Source organism: Salminus brasiliensis, chromosome 11 (assembly GCF_030463535.1).
Source record: "Salminus brasiliensis chromosome 11, fSalBra1.hap2, whole genome shotgun sequence".
NCBI classification, from domain to species: Eukaryota; Metazoa; Chordata; class Actinopteri; order Characiformes; family Bryconidae; genus Salminus; species Salminus brasiliensis.
Window position 1 is genome coordinate 5,566,748 of NC_132888.1, and position 24,621 is coordinate 5,591,368.

General features: G+C 40.5%; 1 protein-coding gene across 1 annotated transcript in view; it reads left to right on the forward strand.

Annotated features, from left to right (window-relative positions):
• Positions 1–24,621, forward strand: part of b3glcta (beta 3-glucosyltransferase a) — a 193,249-nt gene that overhangs the window by 29,516 nt on the left and 139,112 nt on the right. The window contains exon 2 of the mRNA XM_072690983.1: positions 8,553–8,599. Within this exon, the coding sequence (XP_072547084.1) occupies positions 8,553–8,599 (47 nt within the window). The remainder of the gene's footprint in view (positions 1–8,552; positions 8,600–24,621) is intronic.

Sequence of the window (24,621 nt, forward strand, 5' to 3'; positions counted from 1 at the left end):
ATTTCTTGTACAATTTATCCTAAAAAAAAAAAAATGGTGTATTGTGATGGGCCTTCTGACGGGTCGTTCAATACCGTGCTGTTCACCTCTTTCTTCAGTTGGGAGTCTGGCTGTGATATGGGGATGGGAAGGCAGGACTGCTGAGCCTCCTTCAGTATGAATAGCTGCTAAAAACTCTGCCTGCACTGATTAAATGTCAGCTACAAGACCAGTTAAAGAAAACACCATCTTTTTGTGAAGATATTAAAACTAACATTCACTTCATATGTAAATAGAAGGGGGGCGACAAATCTGGCAATGCAGAGGCTCGGGATGTTAGGTTGATAGGTTTAATCATTTAATAAAGAAATAATAGGAAATAAAATGTTCTTATACATTCTCAGGGCCCCTATCAGTCACAAGCCCTTAGAATCGTCCCAACAGGCCCCAGAACCACGCCTCGATGGTAATGGCGCCCCGGCCTGCCATAGAAGAATCATGTTTGAAAAAGAGATGAGCGAATGAGTATGAATAAGCTTGTACACATTGAAGAATCTTCACATAATGTAAAGGCCATATACTCTTCAACTCCTGTTAACCTTTACATTATACACATCTCATTTTCTCAGTAGTTCTCTAAGAAACCATTGATTTTACGGTTTCTCAGGGATCTTCTATGGCCTTGCTCCAGAGAATCTTATTTGGCACCTTTATCTTTAAGAGTAGGAATAGTGGAGATGGCTGCATACCAGCATGTGGTGTTGGTGTATTGTTCTACAAGTTTTATACCAATCAGCCATAACATTAGTACCAGGTAATTATGTTCACCTGTAGTGGCTTCATCTGCCAAGGGGTGGTTATATTAGGCAGCAAGGCAGTTCTTGAAGGTAAAGCTGGAAAAAGGGGCAAGTGTAAGAATCTGAGCCACTTTGACAAGAATCAAACTATGATTCCTAGACAGATGAGTCGGATTATCTCCAGAACATCAGGCTGGTCTTGTGGGCTTTTTGTTTCTGGTATGCAGTTGTCAGTACCTACCAAAAGTGCTCCAAGAAAGTACAACCTGTGAACCGTAAAAAGGTTGTTGATGACATCCATGGAAGCCCCACCTCACAAACTTGCAGGACTTAAAGAATCTGGTGCAAAAGAACACAATGTTTTCAATGTTTCCATATATATATATATATATATATATATATATATATATATATATATATATATATAATTTTTATTTATATATATTTGATATATTTTTAGTAAATTCAGTGGCTTTAAATAGAAAAAACAACTCAATCATTTGAATACACTGTATCGCACCAACAAGGTTCTACTGTTGCAATAGATCTGTTTTTCAGTATTGTGTAGAACCCTTTTCGTGTACAGAGAACACATATTTTGAAGCACAAAAACTGTTTATTTGCCATTATTTAACATGTAGGCTGGGAAATTAAACATAAAACATGGCGTGGAAAAATGTTACGTCTTATTTTCCATATTATGTTATATCATTTCATATTGTCAGTGTCAAATTACCTTGGGGCTGGGTAGTATGACGATATTTTATCGTATCGTAATAGATTTTGTTATTGTGATTACAATATGCATATATAAGCGCATCAAGGAGACTGTTAGTGCTTAATAAAAACTGATCAGCTGCAGGTTTCATTACTAACAGTGTAATTAGACTGGATTAATTAGATTAAGAGCAGCAGATGTTGAATATAAATTACTGTATTCAGTATGTGAGAGGATCTGAATAGTAGTGTTTAAGAATCTGTCGCTACTGATGTATTTATCTGTGATGATAAATATTATAAATATGATAAATATTGTGTATCGTGAAAAATGTCTTTAAATATCTTATTATTTTACCATATCGCCCAGCCCTAGATTACCTCTTTTTTCACGTTTTGACAGAATGTGACTCTGGCAGTTGTTCCTTACATTGTATCAACGTTTCTTGATGAATGGACCAATAGGAATGCTCCAAAATGACTTTTACTTTCATTGAAAATTAAGGTGATTTTTTTCATTCTTCAGTAAAGTTACTGGTTTTGCTGGATTTTTTGGTGATCTGTTTTATAAAAATCTAAAGATCTAAAGATATAAAAAGATATAACGATCTAAAGGAAAATGTTCAGGTTGTTTCCTGTAGAGGATTAGAAAGTCAGTCATCATTTGAACAGGGTGGCCAGACTTCTGCACACTACTGTACACTGTAAGTGTACAGTACAAGTGCGGCCATGTGGAAGACTACCTGCTGGCTTCGTATGTGTAACGCCACGCCACTCCACTCCACGTCACGTTGCGGTGCACAACAACTGTTCCCTCAGTCCACAGCATGAGCCGCTCACGTGACAAGGACGCCTCGGAGCTTTTACCTGAGAGGAAAATAACACCTCTCCTGGAACGTCTGAAAAAGCTGTCAACAGCAATCCATTCCAAGGCTATTAATAGCATACTGAGAGATAATCAAACCTGATGGGATCTTGATGGGAAATTTGATCTTCGGCGCGGTTAAGCCTGTCCTGAGTCGCTGTTAAATAAGAGGTTAAGCTTGTGTCATAGACTGCTTTAAATATCCCACTGTTCAGACTGTGGCGCCGAGCTCCCCCGCTAAGAGGCCGCAGTCGCTGAAGAAGAACAAGGCTTCTGTAAACACTTCCGCTGCTCGTTTACCAGACGACAAATCCAGATCCATCACTTTTATTGTGGTGAAAAAATCCCAGGTCTTTGGAGTGGTGCTCTTTGTGGGTAGTTTTATTTTATTACCCGTCTGACTAATTAGAGCTTCATTCTGAGTCACACTGTTAAGATTTAATGAGCTCCCATAATCATGTTACATTTACACATGACCTTTCGGGGGCATCTAATTTGTGCTGGTTCTCCGTGTCTTCATTTCTAATAAAGCCCGCAAATTTTAACGACTCTTTGCAATTACAGACTTCTTTCCACTTGTTTTAAGGTCACGCTCTTTATAATTTTGACATTTTTCTCTATCACGTTTCTTTTAAGGTGCTGTTTCGGAGATGCTCGCAATTAGTGGTGGTTTTAATTACTTTTGTATATGATATGTGTGTGCTTTACTTATTTATTTATCTATTTATTTATCTATTTATTTATCTATTTATTTATATACGTCAACGTTAATGCATCACACACAATTAATCAGCTAACTTTTTCCAATTTTTCATTTGCAGTGTATGACTTTTATATAAGAAACTTGACCTTAATTATGTGTATAGTCAGTTAAAAGGTAAGTAGAATATAGGTAACTTTACAGTCATTAAGGGAGTTCAAGGGGGGATACGTGTTCTACATAATTGATGAATGAGCAGGTGTCTCAATACTTTTGTCCATATGGTGTATTTTGGTGACCGGTTTGCTATCTATGCTGGGTTTTCCGGTAGGGTTTTTAAATATCCAATTGGTCATTTTCCAGACCAGAAAATAAAGAAATGTGCCTTCTTTTAAATTATGCACTGATATGGGAACTGTGGGCCAATTTCCAATGTTTTTCATATGCATAGCTGTTTCTACTGACGCTAGTACAAATACATACACTTTGATAAAAGTAACCTAGTCAGATTAGTATTACAGTATGTAATGTAAGCGTCTGTGAAGTTACACATCCTTATGGAATTTGCGTATAGAGCCACCTCTAATAAATGCATTTCTTGGATCCACGTGGAATCAGGAATGAGTTAATAGGAGATTTCAATTTCAGTAGTATTAATTACTATTAATCTTCTAGCAAGAAGTGGCTCCAAGTGGCAAAGGACACAAAGACTCCTTCCACCGTTGAAAAGGAAACCGATTAAGGAATCGCACCAAACAATGCAATAAAAGCATTAGGTTCAGTGAATCTGCCTGTAATGTCAGTTAGAGACTTGAATATTTTAGTCCAATATGAGCCCAAAGTAGGGCAAGACCAAAAGGTGTGGACATGGTTTGCTAAAGCCTGCTGACATCAATCACACATAGCATCAAAGTTCTTACCAAAATATGAAAGTCTAACCTTGGTCACGTAGAACCTGTGGAGTTTTCTACACGGGGTGAGACCATGTTTAGTGCAGATCGATGTTTTATGAGCCTTCATTCATGCATTTACTTTTACGGCATTTAGCAGAGCGACTTACAGAAGTGCTTCACTGTTTCCTCAAGAAGAACCTCAGCTCGTTTGAATAGACTAAAATTCAAAGATCCTCTAATCTCAGACTACTAAACACAAGTCAATATAGGGACCATAATACTCTACTCTTCGCCCAAGTCCTCTCAGAAGAGGAGGGTCTTCAGTCTGGGTTTGAGGACAGCGAGCGTTGGACACCCAGAGGAAGCTCGTTCCACCACTTCGGTGCAGGACAGTAAAAAGTCTGGACGCTCGTCTTCCGTGGATCTTAAAGGATGGCGGGTCGAGCCGAGCCGTACTTGAAGCTGGAAGGGCTCTTGGTGCAGATCAGGCTTTTGACCATTGCCATCAAGTACGGAGGGGCTGGCTGGTCCAGTCTTTGCTTTGTAGACCAGCATCAGGGGTCTGAATCTGATGAGGGCAGCAGCTACAGAAAGCTACAGTGAAGAGAGAACACAGCAGTGGAGAGACATGGCTGAATTTAGGGACATTGAAGACGACCCGTGCCGCTGCATTCTGGATCAGTTGCAGGGGCCTGATGGTGCGCAGAAGGAGGCCAGCCAGAAGAGAGCTGCAGTAGTCAAGTCTTGAAGTGACCGAGACTGAACGAGCACCTGGGCGAGAGGAAGGGGTCGAATTCTCCGGATGTTGTACAGGAGAAATCTGCATGGCCGAACTGCAGAACTGCAACATGACTTGAGAATAACTGATCATCCGTGACTACACCAAGGCTTCGAGCTTCTGTAGAAGGAGTGACCAGTGAGTTCTCAAAGGAGACGGCAAGATCATTGTGAAGTCCAGCAGTTTCCAGGATGTACAGCAGCTCTTCTCCAGAGCAACTTACAAGGTTACTCGTATTACAGAGGAGGGCCAATGTAGTGTTAGGAGTCTTGCCCAAGGACTCTTATTGGTGTAGTGCAGCATACGGTCACCCAGACCGGGAATTGAACCCCAGTCTCCCATGTGGTGTGGTAGCTTACTGGCAGGTAGTGGTGTTATCTGTTGCCCCACACCAACCACTAGTCCTGCTGGAGTTGAGTTTGCACAGTGCCAGAGTTCCGTTTCCCAGATAGGCTTAATTCATTGGTTTTTATGGTGGTCTTCACTGCTCAGGTGGTTCGGATTTGGTTCCGATCGGTTCACAGTGAACGTTTGCGACGATTTAGCTTATTGTAATCTTTTTCTGCAGTTAGCTTGTGGTTTGTTTTGTTTTTATTTACTTTGCATTTCTTAGTTAGCATGTTGGTTCTGATTTAGCTCATTGATTTGTGTTTATGGTGCGAATTTATTGATCATGTTGCTTCATTAGTTAGTGCGTAAGTTTCGTTCTTGTTTACTGAACGAGTTTGTGGTTAGCATGTTTGTAGTTATTTACTGCGTTGGTTCTTTGCTAGCGCTTTAGTTCTTGTGTACAGCTTTAGTTTATGGCTTCAGCTTAGCTTGTTTCTATTTACTGAGCTTGTTTATCGCTGTATTTTTGTTTCTTAGGTCAGTTTATGGTTAGCATGTTTGTCTTATTTGCTGGATTAGTTCTTGGTTAGCATGCTAGTTCTCCTTTTCTGGGTTAGTTTGTTTGCTGATTCAAGGTTAGCGTGTTAGCTTCTGGTTAGCTTGTTTCTATTTACTGAGCTTGTTCCTAGTTGTTGTGTTTTCATTTCTTACGTTAGTTTGTGGTTAGCATGTTTGCCGTCTTAGCTGAATTAGTTTATGGTTAGCATGCTAGTTCATCTTTTCTGGGTTGGTTTGTGTGCTGATTTGCGGTTAGCGTGTTAGCGCCTGGTTAGCTTGTTTCTATTTACTGAGCTTGTTCATAGCTGTATTTTTGTTTCTTAGGTTGGTTTGTGGTTAGCATGTTCTTGGTTAGCATGCTAATTTAATTAGCTTCTGGTTAGCTTGTTCCTATTTTTTTTTAGCCTGTTCCTAGTCATTGTGTTTTTGTTTCTTACGTTAGTTTGTGGTTAGCATGTTCGTCTTATTAGCTGGATTAGTTCTTGGTTAGCATGCTAGCTCTCATTTTCTGCGTTAGTTTGTGCAGATTTGAGGTTAGCGTTTTAGCCTCTGATCTGCTTCTCTTTCATTCAGTGTAACTCTGTGAGGACAGCTCTTCATGCTGTGGTTGGTATAAGATGGAAAATATGATTCTTGTGGCCTGAGAGAAAAAAGACGGCACATTTGATTTCTTTTTTTATTATTTCTTACATAAGCCACCTAGGTTTATGTTTCGGTGCTGCTTAGAAACCAGTCTGAGTGGATTGGGCTGAACTCCTCTGTGCTGTGTTAAAGTCTGCAGTGTACTTGTATGGTGTTCAGTGCTCTAGGAGAGTGCAAATGGAAAAATCAGCCAAGATCATACTAACATAACCGTATGAAGATCTGTTCAACAGCAATTACACAGTAAATTCTGACATTTTCTATAGTAAATTACACGACAACTACACAAGTAAGATCCACGTACACCAGAGAATAACATGGACCAGTGTTCTGTTAGTATTAGAAGTTGTCTTACAAATCAAATTAAATTTATTTAAAGTGACGTTACAACGTATCTTTACAAAAATTCAGTAATATGAAATAAATAAAATCAACAAAACATAAAAACTCATGGTGAGCAAGCCAAAGGTCACAGTGGCAAGTAAAAAAATACCACCACATAAGACTCTTCTGCTCAGGTGTGCTAATATAATCATAATCTAATTAATATAATCATAATATAATTAATATAATCATAGTAGTGATGGTAAGAATAATAAAAGCAATGATGATGGTTAATGGTGCTAAAAGTCATAATAAAAAAAATATTGTTTTGATTTTTATTATTATTATTATCCGGTGTCGACCTGAAGAGGATGGGTTCCCCTCAAGGTTTCTTCCTCTTGACCCGAGGGAGTCCTTCTTTGCCACTGTTGGCACTTGCTTGCTCAAAAAAGGCTCGGACCCGGATTTCTGTAAAGCTGCTTTGTGACAGTTGTTGTAAAAAGCTAGATAAATAAAAATGTAATTAAAATTGAATAATAATAATAATAATAATAATTGTACCAAGTAGTTGGTCCATATAAAGTTTAACATGGTCTGTAATGGAGGGTGGGCAACTAGTCTGAGGCAGATAGCAGTAGCCGGAGGGTGGGCAGCTAGTCTGACATGAGTAGCAGGACAGCCCGATAATCTTCAGTGTTAGGTGGACAGTCATTAATTCATTACGAGGCAAAGAATTAGATTTACAGATTACAGAGGATGTGAACATTATCAAAGTGTGACTCATGACACTGTTATAGATCTGACTGTAACAGCCTAATTAAAAGGACGGAGCCAGAAGGTAACACAGACATGGGAGCATCCTGAAACACTGGAATTCAGTGTTACTACAGTATTACAGTATAAGTTCATTACATTTTATGAGTATTACAATATTTATAAAGTCTTCTGTATTTTTGTTCTATTGAAATGTGTTGAATTGAACATCACTGTGTTCTCTGAAATCGAGTACTGAACTTGGTGAATCGAGGTGAATCGTTGTCACTGTATGATGCATTTACTTTATTCTGCTGAGCCACCTCAAGTGATTAGATCTCACTGCTCTGAACAGCTGTTAAGTCAAATCACTTTTTACAGAGACTTCATAAGTCTATCCAAGCTTTATAATCCTAATATATTTTAGTGGGGATCCACAGAGAGTTGGACCGCATTAATAATTCACTGCCATCATTAACGAAGCCAAGTCACTTTCAGACAGTGTTTGGTCCCACAGCAGTAGAACCTCTCAGATGAAGAAACTGACACATTAAAAAAGCACCTTTTCTGAGCAACGTCCTGGACGGTGGAGATCCAGGTGGCCTGTAAAAACGTGGACACTTGCTTAAATCGGGGGATTTAAACAACACTTTGCACCCTGGCCTGATGATGATATCTGAAAAGCAGATAAAATGGGCAATTAGAGAATGAATAAAGTCCACACCAATGGCTGGGCTTCTCTAGAGGATGGGCTTTCCACTTGCCAAAGACATTTCGGGTTCTGGAGCCGCTGTTTTGATGCTGCATATCGATTGGGTGGCCTCTGGTAAAGGCTGTCTGCCGTGGATCAATGGCAACATAATTGGAAGGGGGCTCTCCTGACTCTAATTATAAACTCGCAGTGAGCGTTGGGATGCCAAGTCCCAAAAGGCAGGCGTAGACTGAAGGAGAGTGGGCACTCGCACTTGCTAACTAAAGAAGTGACTAACTCTTAAATTCCAGTGATAATTTCGTTTTCTGGGCTGAGATCTATACTGCATTTTTATTTAAAGCGAGATGTAAAGAGGCCCAGGAGCCAGGGGGATATTTTTGGCTCACACTTCCATCAGCATTCTAAATGGCTTGATGACAGAGAGCTCATTGTTGGGCTGTATTAAAGGAACTGGCCTTGTTTTCTCTCTCTCTTACTTTCTCCCTTTCTCTCTCACCCCCCCAGTGCCCTTCATCGCTGCAAGCGAAGATGTGAAAGAGGGCGTCTCGAAGGTAAGGCTCGCCGCTGCTTGTTTACCGCTGCAAGATGGTAGGCTGATTTCATGCTTTCAGACAATGGGACTGCAATGATTCATGTTCCTCAGCTTGATTTGTATGCTCGTCGTATATTTCTCAAGGCCCATCACTGCTTGTAAAGCTTTTATTTGCAAAGCACCATGAATGGATGCTCCTGTTTTTCTCCCATTAAGCCTGATCAGTCACTCTTCCAGTCAAATGAAAGGCTTAACTTGGCTTTCTCCTTGCTCTGCAAATCTATACCCTTCTCTTTCTCATCAGATTTCTCACCAGATAACACTTTTACCCCTGTTTTTTTTTCTATTCCTTCCGTCCTTGCTGCGAATCGTGCGCGCTGCAGCGTTCCCGTAATTGCTGTGTTTGTAAGGGAACTTTGACTGGAGCTGTCTGAGCTGAAATGCTGAGAGCATCACCTTCGCTGAGAGAAACTCGCTGCTGCTTACTTGAGTCAGCCTTTTTCAGCCTCCCCTGTTGTAGGTTTCAATGTTTTATGTAATTTTGATCTGCCTTTCATCAGTTTAATATCGCATGAAGCAGAAATGCCACTCGGCAGATGGGAATAACCCATGGAAAGCAAAAGGAATAATATTCAAGTTGAGCTGCTTTTGTCCAGGATCATTTTCCCTCAGATGGAACCAGAACAGATGGTTTTTGGATGCTATTTTATGATGGGGCCTGGCTAAGGGAATAATTTATATATTTATTTATTTAATTCATTTTTGGCAGTACTAATTTTAAGGTGATAATTTCAGAAAAAAAGGCAGAATTTTTTAATACATTTATATATTTAACCATACACCGATCAGCCATAACATTTAGCACCACGTTCCAAATGCTGTGTAGGTCCCCCTTGTGCCGCTACAACAGATCCGACCATTCAAGCCATTGTGGACTCCACAAGACTGGTAGTCCAAAGGTGTCCTGTGGTATCTGATGCCAAGAGGTTAGCAGCAGAACCTTTAGGTGCTGTAAGTTGTGAGGTGAGGCCTCAATAGAATTGCATTAATGACCCATAGGTGCCCAAGACCCTGTCACAGGTTCACCGGTTGTTCTTTCATGAAGCACTTTTGATTTAGGTACTGACCACTTTATACTGGGAACACCCAACAAGACCTGTCTGACGTTTTGGAGATGTTCTGACCAAGTTGTCTAGAACAAGTGGCTCAGATTCTTATGCTTGCCCATTTCTCCTGCTTTTAACAGCAACATCACCCTTAAGAATTGACTGTTCACTGGACCGGGCACACTGTCTAATACATCCACTGTAGATGTTCAGTAAAGATAATCCGTGTCTTTTACTTTAGCTGTCAGTGGTACTAATGTTATGGCTGGCTGGTGTATCAGTTTTATATGAGTCATTTTAGTTAATTATTAGTTAATTGATGTATACTTCTATCACTTTCAGCTGTTGTATCTACACTTCTCCATGAATAACGCTGTTGCCTTATTTATTGTCGTTTATTACTTATTATTATTAATTATTACTAATTAGTAAACGCCACTCACGCTTTGTCCTTACTCTGTTTAAACAAAATGATATGGGTTTACTAATCAGAACTGCTCGCACTCTGGACAAGTGCATCCAACAATAAGGGTAGCCTCCTGTATATTTTACAGTAAATAATGTTAGAAAATACTGTAGCTTTACTTTTTACAGCAGCGTTTTAATACGGAAAAAAATACATTTTTTGCTCATGGGCTCCCTCTACAGTTGGGGAGACATTGTTCACTTTTTACGTGCTTTTGTTGATGAGAGGTGAAGAAGCATGTAGTCATTACAGGATTTTACACAAGTATGACTCATGGTTATGCAGCATTGAGCGAATGTCACATACGCGTGAATATCTTTTATAGGCAAGTCTGTTTACTCCGTGGCCATCTTTGCAAGGCCGCCAGGCAGTTATTTCCAGTCATACATTACAAGGCTTCTATCTCTATGAACCAGCAAGCTGATTGGTTCATTTTCTTGGAAGGCGGGACTGTATCCATAAAGCATAAACAATATCGAGTGTTATTTTAACCAGTGGCTGGTCTCTTTACTTATAACGTCTCTGATATCGCCCAACCCTACTGGTCACTGATGTTCGAAACCTGGTGGAAAAGTATTAAGTAAAAGTATTAGTTCGTAATCAGTGATATTTTAGCGAAGCCTGAGAAAACGACGATAGGCGATATACTATATGTCCTTTTTTATAAGAACTTATAAGCAGGGGACTGAATCTGTTCAGAGCCTTTAAGGTGGTTGTGAGTCATTGTGGTGAAGAACCCTTTATACTTCAAGGCTGATTATACGCAGGTTATTTAAATAGAACTTGATTACACTTGTACCTTTTGTAATGTGCAGATCTAAAATGGTACTCTCCGTACGAAGGAGACTGGGAGAGAGAGAGAGAGAGAGGGAGAGAGCGAGAGGGGGAGAGAGATAGACCTGAAGGGGTCGGGGGGGGGGGGGGGGTCTAGAGAAGGACTAAAATAAGAAGCTATGAGCAGCTTCTTATTTTACATATTTAAAGAGACAGAAAGCTTGAATTCCTGCCATTATTCAGGTCGGGCTGAATAACAGGCCTGAAGCTGTCAAGACGTGGAGCTCTTGAATCAATATGCTTCAGAGACACCGTGCCGTCTGATTACATGCAGGTGGGGTGATGGCAACGGAATGGCCGCTCACTCCTGCGTCGCAATCAGGAAACCAATTAAGCTCCACAGCAGCTTCCAGGAAAAGTTTTGTCACAAAGCTCGTTTGACGATTAGACGGCTTGGCCCACTTATCATTTCCAAGCAGCTTGAAGAGAATGTGGTTAATGCAATGTCGATACTCATTTACAGGTTACGGTAATGGCCTAGAAGCTGACAGGCTGCAGTTTCAGTAGAGGGGAAGCAGCGGTTAACTTTTTTTAAATTTTATTTTAATGCTGACCGTTTTTAAGGGGGCAGTGGTGGCTCAGCAAGAGCACCGGGATATTGAGGACAGGGTTGTAGGTTCGATAACTGGGCTCGGTAAGCTGCCACTGTTGGGCCCTTGAGCAAGGCCCTTCGCCCTCCCTGCTCCCCAGCCAGGAAGGCAGCTTTGCAACGAAGTCCATTTAGACCAAGGAAATTTTTTTCACACCTTAAGTTCGTTGGCTTTGGTCTGAATCAGTTAACGTTCAGTTACGTTTGTAAACCTGGATATGAGGAAAAATCCAAGCGCACCAAGTGTCGCAACACTTTGTTCACACCTGCTCAAACGAATCACACCAAGGGTGATAACGAATTCCTCCTAGGACGTTTTCACTCTAGAGCATTTTTTAGTCACTCTGGTGAGGTTCTTCTTTGCTTAAGGGTTTTATCCTTGGGGGAAAAAAAGGATTAAACGTATGAATCTAGTTCCTACCATTTTGCAAAAATGCCATAGAAAAGGGACGTTCAAAATTGTATAATCCAGTTGTATAGAATGTGTGAAAGCAAACCAGTGATAACGAGCCCCTCCCTCAAACAAGCTCAGAATTTGTTCTGCGTGGGGACTTTGGGACTTTCTGGCTGGATGATTTAGTCTTCGGGAAAAAAGATGTATTAGCCTGGACTAGCACGTCTTCACCGGTCGCAGTCCTCTCTGTGTGTATGGAGGTGCCTCTATTGAAGCGTTGGTCATTACATGTGCGGCACCTTTTCCCAACATAATAGGTAGTGCTGCTACTCACAGACTCGAGCCCTGCCTCAGACAGAGAACTAATGATTGAATTAAATAGTGTGACTGGCTAAAATATTGGTGACCTTCATTTTTATATATACACCAACATGCTGGTAAACTCAATGGGGTCACCAGAAGTGGTTGAGGTCATTCAGCATCTAAAGTTTTCGAGCGAGCATCTAAATAAAATGTAGAAAATATATATGAAAAGAACACCTCTCCAACTGTTAAACACAGGGTTGGATGAATCATGCTGGTGTTGTGTTGCAGCCAGTGGCATGAGGAACATTAGAGTGGTAGAGTGAAAAACAGATTCAGTTTAATTCCAGGATCCTCAAAATCTACTGGGGACTACCTCAAGAGGCACAAGCTGGAATTTTTGCCATCACAAATCTGTGGATGGAACCAAAAAGAGCTGTGCAGGGAGACGACCCAAAAATCCCACAGAACTAGAAGCACTAAGCAATGGAAGAATGGTCAAAAATTCTCCAGTTAAGAACTGAAAAACTCTTCGCTGCCACAGAAAGAGCTGTGATGCTCCCCAAAGGGGGTGTGACTAAGTATTGAATATGTAGGGTGCCTAAACTTTTGCTCTTTTTTCTTTTTCTTTACCTTAAAACTGCAAAAGATGAAAAAAAAAACATTAGTCTGGCTTTAAAGAAATGTACCATCGTTTTAGAGATATTATGATTCAGTCCAGTGGATTGGGATCGGGGTCGATCCAGGCATATTTGAATAAATCGGGTATCGGCTATTTTAATCCCTATCCAGTTCCGAGGCTTTGTTTTAACCACAGTGTTCAGAGCGCCATCTGGTGTCCTCAAGGTGCCATTAAAGAACATCATAGCCCAGCCGGCTGCAGCAGCAGTGCGGACGTTCTCAGAAGGTAAATAAAGGAGTTGAGGTTCTGCAGTGTTGAGCTATTTTACAGTGGATCATGAAAACAGACCATAATATCTGACCCTTTATAAAACACTTACTGAAACGCTCTGTTTTACCAGCGGGAGAACCGGCAGTCGCCTTACTCTGTTTATAAACCAGCACTGAAGAACCCATTCAGAACTGAGTGGAGGCTAACGCTAATGCTAACACACATGCTATAGAAACCCAAATCACACACACACACACACACCACATTCACCCACTATAAACCAGTTATTAAACACCAGTAGACCAACAACCACAGATACCAGTCCAGAGTGTGTACCACTTAAGTGTGTTGTAAAGAAGGTGAGAGCTGACTGGTCAGGGAGGAGAGTCAGACTGGATTATAAGATATTAAACACTATAAAACAGTCAAGACTGGTTAGGCCAGACACCAAGGGATGAACATTCGCAGAGATGGATCCAATCCAAGTAGTTTTATTTACAAAACAAGACAAATAAAGGGTGAAAGTGAGATAAAAAGCAGCAAGACATGAACAGCAGTGATCAACAAGACTAGAACGTGGCAAGCCAGAGGGCGAAAACAAACAGACCTGAGACCGGGGGTTTAACTGGGGGACCAGCTACTTGGCAAGAGCGTTTAGGCCGACCCAACCTGGAACTGCTGCGTGGAAGTGGGTCGCCTAGTACCCCCAGTCTCAGGTGAAACACATTAACTAAACAAGACATGATGAACTTAGCAAATTAGAAACAGAGAAAACAAATGAACTGAACCAAACAAGTAAACGTAAATAAACAAGAACCAATTCACTGAATCCAAACAAGAACAGAAACACAAACAAAGTCCTTATGTGAGCCTGTGGGCGGCGGCTCTGAGGGACGGCTCGATACAGAGGGGCTGACAAAAACATAATTTTAAGAAAAGTCTTGACTAAACTAAATCCATCAGTCCAGAAAGTCTGATTACGGGGGTATATAAAGGGGTTTTACTGACCCGATTAATCAGCAGCTCATCTGATCTAAACTAAGGGGCTAGATTATTTAAACAGACAAAGATCAGATCGGATCATTATCGGCTGATACCCAGCGCTAAGAGACTTGGATCAGATCGGGGGACAAAATAACCTGATCTGAACATCTTTTTAATCCTCTACCTTGGGTTCCCCTCATTCTGTTCCGCACAGAATGGCTGACCACCTTGTTCTATAACATCATTTTCTGTGAAACATACATCAGTACACCCAAGTTTCCAGACCGGTATCCTGTAAAAGAAGAAGAATTAGGGCTTTAATAAGGTCCGGAAGGGCAGTTTTAGAAAAGGCGCCCCACTTTACAGGAATCCGCCCCACAGCGCAACCCACACCTCATGAATGATATACCGTGGACCGTTTTTCATCTCCAGCTTTTCAATCTTGCATGACCTCTGCTGTCAGCCCTTTTCTCAATAACCCGCCACATCGGCGGTGCAGCGTGTGGGCAGCCGAGAACACTGAACATCTCCTAAATGGCTCCAGGAACCGAGAGCTAATAAGACTCGACGGGTCACTGGAGCGCCAGCGCCGTGGGTGTACCGGGATCTTTTCACATACTGAGAAATGTGATGGGGAGGGTGTGGAGGTGCGGGACACACGGGCAGCCTTGACCGGCGTGGAATGAGATGGGGGAATCGAAATCAGTCAAACCAAAACAGCAGCTCAACCCTGAAGATTGAGCCCTGATTGAAGTGCGTCAGGATGAGGCACGTATGTTAAACCAGAGTCCAATTAGACCCTGGTTGTGTGATCTTCAGCTCCCTCGGCTCGCCTCGTCCTTGTGAGATGAATCATTTCCACTTCAAAAGCTTCAGATAGGCTCCTTCGTGTGGCTAGTTTCTCTGAAAGAGGTAACTAGCAAATGCCACTAGCAAATGCCACACACTCGCTGTTGCCTGCCAATACCTTTCCCTGTGTGTTTGATCAGAGAATGCCACGTGTGGAAGGTTTCAACATGTGGAACATTTTCAATGAACCGTGGTATTTTTTTGTATTTTGTTCCACCTCTAGAAGAAATAGCTGAAAGGAAGAGCAAGACGCTGTGGACGTAATGAGCGAGGTTGTCTGTTGGCAGATACAAATGAGGGAGATGCTTTAGAACGATGAAAGCAGATCAGTACAGACATTGCAGTTCACTGTGAAGGAACAATTTTTCAAACTAATGGTTGGAGATGGACAAGGAGCATTGCGCCATGCGCTGTTGCCAGCTGAATAATTTAGCAGGGGTTGAATTGCTGGTTGTAGTAGCCGACACTTAAGTGGATCAAGAGCGAGCCCTCAGTAGTACGATCCTGAAATTCTGTTAAAGCAACTTTCTTGCCATGACTGTAAATGCACTTTGCACTTTTAGTGGATCCATGGTTGCATCAGGAAAAGACATGCCATATGGACCAAAGTATTGGGACACCTGCTTGTTTCATTGTTGTTTTTTCTTTTTTACTGAAATCAAGAGAATTAAAAAGAGTTTCTCCTGCTTTTGTTGGGTTACTGTCTCTACTGTCCAGGGATGAGAACTTACTACTAGATTTTGGAGGAGCATTACTGTGACAAAAGCATTAGTGAGGTCAGGATGTTGAATGATGATCACCACACCACCTCATCATCCTCAACTCTCCAACTCATCCCAAAATTATTGAATAGAGCACCATCCATCATTCCAGAAAACACAGTTCTTCCACTGCTCCACAGCTCAATGCTGGTGGGTTTTATACCCCTCTATAGCCCACGCATGGCATTAGGCAGCATGGTACCAATAGGTTCATGTTTATGTTTATCTCCTTCAAAGAGTCCTATTCTATTGGCAGTACTTCTCTACAGAGTCTAGACAAGCTGTATGTGCATGTGTGTGCATATGTCCATCTGTGTCAGCAATGGGTGCAACATAAAGTAGCTGAATGCGTTCATTAAAAGGGGTGTCCACAAACATTTGGACGTGTAGTGTACATGTAGTGACTAGGGGAGGGAGGGTCATCCTACCCACCCAGAGACGGCGAAGATAATTATGCTCTCTGGGACTGCCAGACACGGATGGCTGTGGCATCTCTAGGGATCGACGCTAGCAATCTCCTGATGACTGGGCCAGTGCTTAGATGGCAGCCCTGGGAATCCAGTCTAATATTGTTTTAGTGCAGATCTGCCTGCTCTAATCTCATCATGCAGCCTTAGATTAATGCATATACACAGATGACCCAAGAGTATTGGGCCATTTAATCACATTATAAATTAGGTGGTTAAAATTGATTGCCGTGACTATGGTGGATGTCATGTCTTGGAAGAGATGTCGTGTGAAGACTGAGCCACTTTGACGAGCCAAATCAATGTGACCAGACAAATTGATTGTTTGATTAATTGGTATGTATTCATGGGCAAGTAATTTTAGTGCAGGACACTACCCAAACGGTAAGGTGGTGTTAATGACCTCAGTAACATAAGCCACATTAAAGGACCACATTACCAGCTGGAGTTGCTCATTAGCCTGGCATGTTCGCCAGCTCGCTTGCCATGCTTCTGCCTCACACCACGTTTGGCGCCCCCTCTTCAGGCCAGCAGGCTCATGCAACGTCGTGGACTGTAGCAAGCCTAGCGTGCAGCTTTTCATGCAGTCTGAGTGAGAGTACGAATTGTAGGGATTGTAGGGATTTCTCAGCCCCATGCAGACCCCTGTCCAGTGATAAAAGAACCTTCAGTGGACACGTCAGCTTCAGACTGGACTTAAGAGTAATGAAGAAAGGTGGCCTGGTCAATTGAGTAATTTTTGCTTTTTTACATGGGTAATGTATGTGCGTACCGATTACCTGTAGGGTGGCTTAGAACAATGGTGGATCCATGGTAGCTCCACTTTGCAACTTATAGGACTTTAAAAGACCTGCTGGAACGTCTTGGTGCCAGAGACCACTGGACATAGAGTAAGCATGCACGTAGTGTTAGCTCCTGGCACATGGAGGTCCAACAGTATATTGGGAAATTCATGTTTTGGCTCATTTGTGTTGATATTATACCAGTATTTCTGGGAATGATGCCCTACATTGATCACAGTATTTAGTCTCTCAGGTCTGCGAGTGGTTTTGATTGGCTACAATACACTAGAAAACCGATAGTGGCTCACTGACTTTACCCATCCCCCCAAATGTGCAAAAATTATGTTTTAAAAAAAGAATTGATTAAATAAATGACCAAAATACGCTACTGTTCTAATATTTTAACTTCATTATTTTTATTATTTTGTTGTTTGGGGGATGGGGTGCAGTAATAATGTGCAGCTTTTCCCCCTTTTTTTCCCAGTTTGGTACTACTAATTAACCTGTAGCTCCCCCAAGCACTAGCAATGCTCCCAAAACGATGAGAGTTAGGACTGAACACTTCCCCTTCAATATATGCAAAGCAATATATGCGACGTTGCCGAGCAGCTGACTCACCATCCCCAACTCCATCACACCAGCGAACAGATGCTTATGCTGGCCGACATCGCTTAAAAGTGATTGCTGGAGAGCGCCATCTACTCACTTGGTAGAGAGAGAGCACGGCCAGCTGTGCTCTCTCTGACTCTGGCCGCTGATGGCAAAGCGTCATGGCATTTTTACTATTATAATTTTCAAATCAAAGTTTTAGGAAAATTGTCTCTGCCAGTATAAAAACATAATATTGTAATACTTCGAGTTATCACTATTTTCCAACACCCCTCTAACATACCGTCGCATAGCCCACCTCTAATGCTCATGTTAGTAAACACTGAGCGCACTCCCTTCTGAAAGCCACCGAATCAGCCGCAGCCCTGCTCCTCAATCACTGCAGCCGTTATTGGCATCTCCTGATGCTGATATCGACAGAACTGCCTCCACAAGTCCATTAGAGGACGTTGATTGGTCGAGCCAAAATTTGTTAGGAGGAAGAGTTAGTGAATTTTACAGCTTTCTCCGCGGGCGATTAGGGCTGTGTGCGACCTCGGGTTTGAGCGTGTTGTGGACGAGGTCTGACACTGTTACTTTTGCTTGTGCTGGTTGATAACTCTCCAAATCCTCCTGTTTCCCTCCATATTTTTTTTTCTTGCTTTGCTCTCTCTCTATATAGAAGTAGAGGATTGTGGGAGTCAGCATGATCTGGTTGGGCTTTTTTTTTTTTCCCTCGTACTGAAGGAGAGAAATGCTGACACGCACAAACAACAACAACAACAACACAAATGTTCAACACACAAATTGTTCCTCTTTCACACAAGGACATGAGGTCTCCAAACTCTAGTGCATCCATATGATGACATCCTGTGATTCATGTCTCTTCCTCTTTGCTTCACTGGCTACTGGAATAAAATGGGGAGAGTGCACCGGCGTTGCCGTGCCTTTGGCAGTAGTGAGGGTGGTTATAGGATGCCTCAGTGCATCTCAACCTCCCTGAAGTGACTAGATTATTGCTTTAGCCGCTACATGTTTGGGAGCTGGCGTTATAGGGACAGTGATGTATATAGACATTTCCCCTTACACTTGTTGCCTGGTTACCTGTCACCATGCACTGCAATCTCCTTTTTTCTTTCTTTTCTTTTCTCCCTCATCTTTTTGTGCTGTGGCGAGGCGAATGGCTGGACAGAAAGTGTATTGTTTTCAGTGTCTGGTAGCCTGGAGTTCAGGACAAGCCTTGGGGAGAGAAGAACAGGAGGAGGAACTTTGGTTAAATGTCAGAGTAAAACGCCAAATCAGCTTTGAAAACTATTGGATCGTTCTGTCTCACTTTTCTGTAGTTCCTCTGTTGTTCCTGTTACTGACAGAAGAGAAATGGATGCAGTCGTTGTGTTTACCGCAGTGCTACAGTGCCGTACAGCGGGCCGAAAGACTCTTGGGTGACCCCTGGTCAAAATATCTGTTGCTGTGAATAGCTAAGCAAAGGAAAGGTGACCCGACTTTCTTTCTCCATCTTTTACAGGCTCGAAATGACAAAAAAGGAAGTGCCCCAGAAGCAAAAGTTTGGGCATCCTCTTTGCTCAGTACTTGGTAACCCTATTTGAAGCCATGTTTGAAGGGTTTTGCTCAGTCTTGCTTGCAGAAGTCTTCTAGTTGTCTGCAGTTCTTGTGTTGTCTAGCTGCACTGCTGCACTGCACTGTCTGTCCAGAGATTTAATGGTGTTTCGGTCGAGGGATTGCTGTGAGGACCAAGGCAAAACCATTAACCTGTGTATTTTGAGGTAGTCTGTTGTGGATTTGAAGTGTGTTTAGGATCATTGTCCTGCTGTGGAACCCGACTTCAGAACCATCTTCAGCTTTTGCCCAGACGGGGCAGGAATCCATTTGTTTCTCTACCAGTAAAATGTTGTTGTTGGTGTGGTAGCTCATTGGCAGGTAGTGGTTTTATCTGTTGCACCACACCATGTGGGAGACTGGGGTTCGATTCCCGGTCTGGGTGACTGTGCTCTGCTACACCAATAAGAGTCCTTGGGCAAGACTCCCAACACTGCATTGGTCCAGCTCTGTAATATGAGTAACCTTGTAAGTCGCTCTGGATAAGAGCGTCAGCTAAATGCCATAAATGTAAATGTAATGTAAATGTTTCCTATGCCACTGGCTGCAGTGCAAGCTCAAAGCATGGTCGATCCCTCCCCAGTGTAACAGTTGAAGAGGTCTTCTTTTTATGAAATTCTGCATCCTTTTTTATTTTCTTCAAACCTACCATCCTGGCTAAAAACGTTCTCTGATTAGTTTGTGGTGAAGATGCAAGAAAGGTTTTCTTCTGATGACTCTTCTGTGAACAGTGGAACAGTGCACAGCCACTCCAGAGTCTATATAAAACATAGAAGAGATGTGTCAGGAGCATTGCTATTGCACATATATATATATATATATATATATATATATATATATATATATATATATATATATATATATATATGTATGTGTGTGTGTGTGTGTGTATATATATATGTGTGTGTGTGTGTGTGTGTGTATAAAAATATAAATAACAGATTATAATACAAAATATAATAAAATATGAACAGAAAAGGAAACCAAAAAAAGAATTCTAACAATAATTATGTATTTATAAATATTTTTATGGTCTTCCTTTTCTGTTAATTTATTAATTTTATTACTTTTTATTACTGATTAAGTTTATTTTTCATTCCATTATATTTTATTTACTCTTTTTTTTCCATTTTTTTTATTGCTTTGTTTTTTTGTTGCGTTTTATGTTGGAAACTCTTGTTTTTGGACCTATTTTAATGGTTTGCCAGTCACATGAAAAGCACTGTAAAATTTTATTAGATTTGATAGTGCTCTATAAATAAAGTTTGATTGATTAGTGTACTGAGGGGAGAATTGTGGGAGTTAGCAAATCAGACTCCGCTTGCAGTCCGATTTATGATGGTGTTTTTACGAGTCCGTATTCTCACATCATTTGAATAATAGTAAAAGCTGATTCCATTCAGCTGAAGCGTGATCTACCAATGACCTTAGAGCTGTGGGTTGATTGGGGAGTGCTGGTTGGCGACTGATTTAGATTTAGTCATAATTAATAGACGGCATATTCTCCATGATGCATCCTCACATCTTCTCAATGCACATCTGCACTTCTTGTCATTGTGACAGGGTTGTAAATGATTCATCAGGACTTTAGAATTAGACTTTAGTCAACTGCATTACACAAGCTAACAGCCTTCCTTTCCGGCTTGCGTCTTCTAGTCGCCTAATTTTAATCAAGCTCTTTGCTTTTACTTCTTCTTGTCATCATTTAAAACAAAAAGAAAAGTAGTAATTGTTGAGCGTGCCACATAACTATAATCAAAATCCTAATAATGGTGCCCTGCATGAGGGTGTTTTACTAAGAAAGATGATGTGATGCTGTTCTGAAATATTAGAATCAAAAACACTTTATTGATCCCAGGAGGGAAATTGCGGTTGGTACAGTTGCAATCATTCATAAGAATAAGAATAACACTCTATAAAATAAATATAAATAAATATATAAAACTGATAAAAAATAAGGAAAAAGGAAATATGTACGTATATAAATTAAATATGAATATAGTAAAGTGGAATAGTGGTAATAACTGGTACAATACTTTTCCATATTTATTATCACATTGCACACACATTAAATTGATTACAGTATTATTATTGCAGATTAGGGGTGTGCGATATTGACAAATATTTTCTGCGATTCTGCCGATAATGATAATTATACAATGCTTTTCATCCTTAGTTTTTTTGTAAAATAGCTTGTTCTACTTATTTATTTACTTAAAAATTAAGCATTCAAGTAAAAATAATACAAAAACAACAGTGCAAGTGTTACTGATACCACAAACCTTTATCTTTTTTCACATTAAATTGTAATTCAATATGAATGTACTATATTTATTACAATATATTTATATTTCATGCCTTTTATCATAATTTTCAAAGGTTTTAAGTTTTATCATTTTACTTTATGTATGTTTAAACATCTGAACAAATTCAGAATCTATTTCACTTCAGCTGTAAATGACATGACTGCACTGTTTCTTATAGAAGTATACAGGGGTCACACTTTCTGGTGGCAGCACCTCTACACTACCAGAAGAAACAGTTCCCGAAGTTTTTAATAATCTTTATATTCAGCAAGGCTGAAAGGCTGTGGTCACTTCTGTTGGTGGTGCTACCATCCTGCTGGTGTCTTACCACCCCCCCCCCCCCACCCCCCCCCTCTTCCGTTTCATTAATATGCTTGGATACAGTGTAGCCTTTTCAGCAATGACCTTCTGTGGTTTACCCTCTTTATGGAGGGAGTCTATGATCGTCTTCTGGACAACTGTCAAGTCAGCAGTCTTCCCCCATGATTGCGGTTGTGTGTGCTGGACTAGTCTGAGAGATGCACCGTATTTATGCTGTTTGAATAGTAATTTTCTCAAACTGCAATATATTCTAGTAATATACTGAATAGTAATATATAGAAATAATGTGAGACTGTATTTCTGCTGCTGGAACTGCCTTTTTTTATAGTAGAAATAAAACAAGCTAATAATATCTCTATATATTGTTTTTAATCATATTTTTTATTTCTTGTATAATTATTTATTTTATCTTACTATTCATCTTTTATCCTTTTAGTTGGAAATCCTTGGTTTTGGACCTATTTTAATAATAATTTACTCGAATTCCAAATGAAATATTCCAATAATTTTCATTACATTTTTAAAACATTTTACATTTTTACTTTGAATAATTATTTTATTTTAGTTCTAATTTGTGTTGCTTTATTATTTATTTTATTTTACTATCCATCTGTTGTCTTTTTATTAGGAAATTATTGTTTTTGGACCTATTTTAATGCTTTTTCAATCACCTGTAAAGCACTATGATAGTACATGTGTGTGTTGAACTAGGCTAAAAGCTACATAGTATTTATACAGTTTTAATTATTAAATAATCTAATGTAGTAGTAATAATAATAATAATAATAATAATAATAATTATTACAACTTTTTAAGAATTTGAGAGACTGGATTACTAAGTTTCATGAGCTATAAGCCATACTGATCAAAAGTAAAACCAAATAAATGCTGTAAATATGCCAAATGTCATGTAATGAATATGAAACATACAGAAATTTACCTTTTTGAAATAAATTATGAACAAAATGTGTTTTAAACAATCTTCATTTTTTCATTGGTATATTTTACGAGAAGCGCTGGACATGGAACTCTGACCAAACAGTAACTATACAGCTATACTCTTTCAGGTCATTGTACGTCCCACTTTTTGCCCCTCCACCCCTGCAGCCTCTGACATACCCTCAGCATACTGATGATAACCACAGAGAAAGTGTCCCATCATGCCCTGAGGATTATTGGATGGTGTCTGTCCATGGCGTGATTAACTGAGTGGTGTGATAACAGCAGGAGTAGAGACTTACAGTACAGACGTATTTTCTCCCATTTCATTCACAGTCAGTCTGCTGTGCTCATGGTAGCCCGTTTGCTGGCATTGCGTCCGGCTTGTGCAAGCATGTGTTGAAGTAGAGGAGAGAAACCCATGGGCTTCACTTAAGCTACTGAGCCTAATTAAGTCAATGCCTGCTATCCACCCCTGGCACTGCATCAAATCAGGTCTGATGTGGTCTCCTTGGAACATGCATAGCTTTGCCTCTCATTCCAATCAGATCGGAAATGTGACAACTCTACAGTCATGTGAAAAAAAAGACGCCTCATGAATATTCATGTGATTTTTAAAAACAAGGAAATCTGATCTTCATTTGAACAACACTGAGAGATGAAGGTAATATAGCTAGGGATGTCCCGATCAGGTTATTAATGCTGAGAATCAGATGATATGGATGAGCTGCTAATTACTACCTTAGTAAAACCCCTTTATTTTCAGTATCAGTTTCTATAATCAGACGTTCTGGACTGATTGATTTAGTTTAGTCGAGACTTTTCTTAAAATGATGTTTTATAGTGTTTAATATCTTATAATCCAGTCTGACTCTCCTCCCTGACCAATCAGCTCCCAGCTCCTTTACAACACTGCAGTCTAATCACCACTGTGTGAGTGTGTGTGTAGTGGTTCACACTTTGGACTGGTATCTGTGGTTGTTGGTCTACTGGTGTGTAATAACTAGTTTATAGTGTGTGAATGTGCTGTGTGTGTGATTGGGGTTTCTATAGTGTGTGTGTGTGTGTGTTAGCATTAACGTTAAACTTTACTCGGTTCTGAATGGGTTCTTCAGTGCTGGTTTATAAACAGAGAAAGGCGAGTGGGCGGTTCTGCGGTTCTCCCGCTGGTAAAACAGAGCGTTTCAGTGAGAGTTTTATAAAGGGTCAGATATTATGGTCTGTTTTCATGTTCTACTGTAAAATGGTTCCACACTGCAGAACCTCAACTCCTTTATTTACCTTTGGAGAACGTCCACACCGCTACTGCAGCCGGCTGGGCTATAATAATGTCTTTTATTGGCGTCTAAGAAAACCAGATGACTCTCTGAACACTATGGTTAAAACAAAGGCTTTGATTGGGATTAAAATAGCTCAGACCTGATCCATTAAAATATACCTCGTTCTGCCCCAATCCCTGTCCACTGGATTGGATCAGGACGTCCCTAAATATAACTAAACATATAAAACTGAAGAAATGTCTTTAAACAGCATTAATATAATGAAATTAATAGAAATTTAATTTTCTTGAGGGAAAGGTTCAACCCCCCCCCCTTCAAATGTGTAGAATTAGGATCAGGAGCAGAACATCAGCTGCAGATGATCAGAACATGGTTGGAGAGGATTATTCTGGAGGAGTCTGGAGTCTTATTTAAACCTCAGACATTTAGTCTGGTCTGCTCTTGATTGATGGTTGAAGTGAGTGGTGAAGAAGATCATTATGGCCAAATCCAGAAAGCTCTCTGAGGCCTTCAGAAAGAAGGTGGTAGACACAGGGGAGTCTGGGAAGGGGTTTAAAAAGATC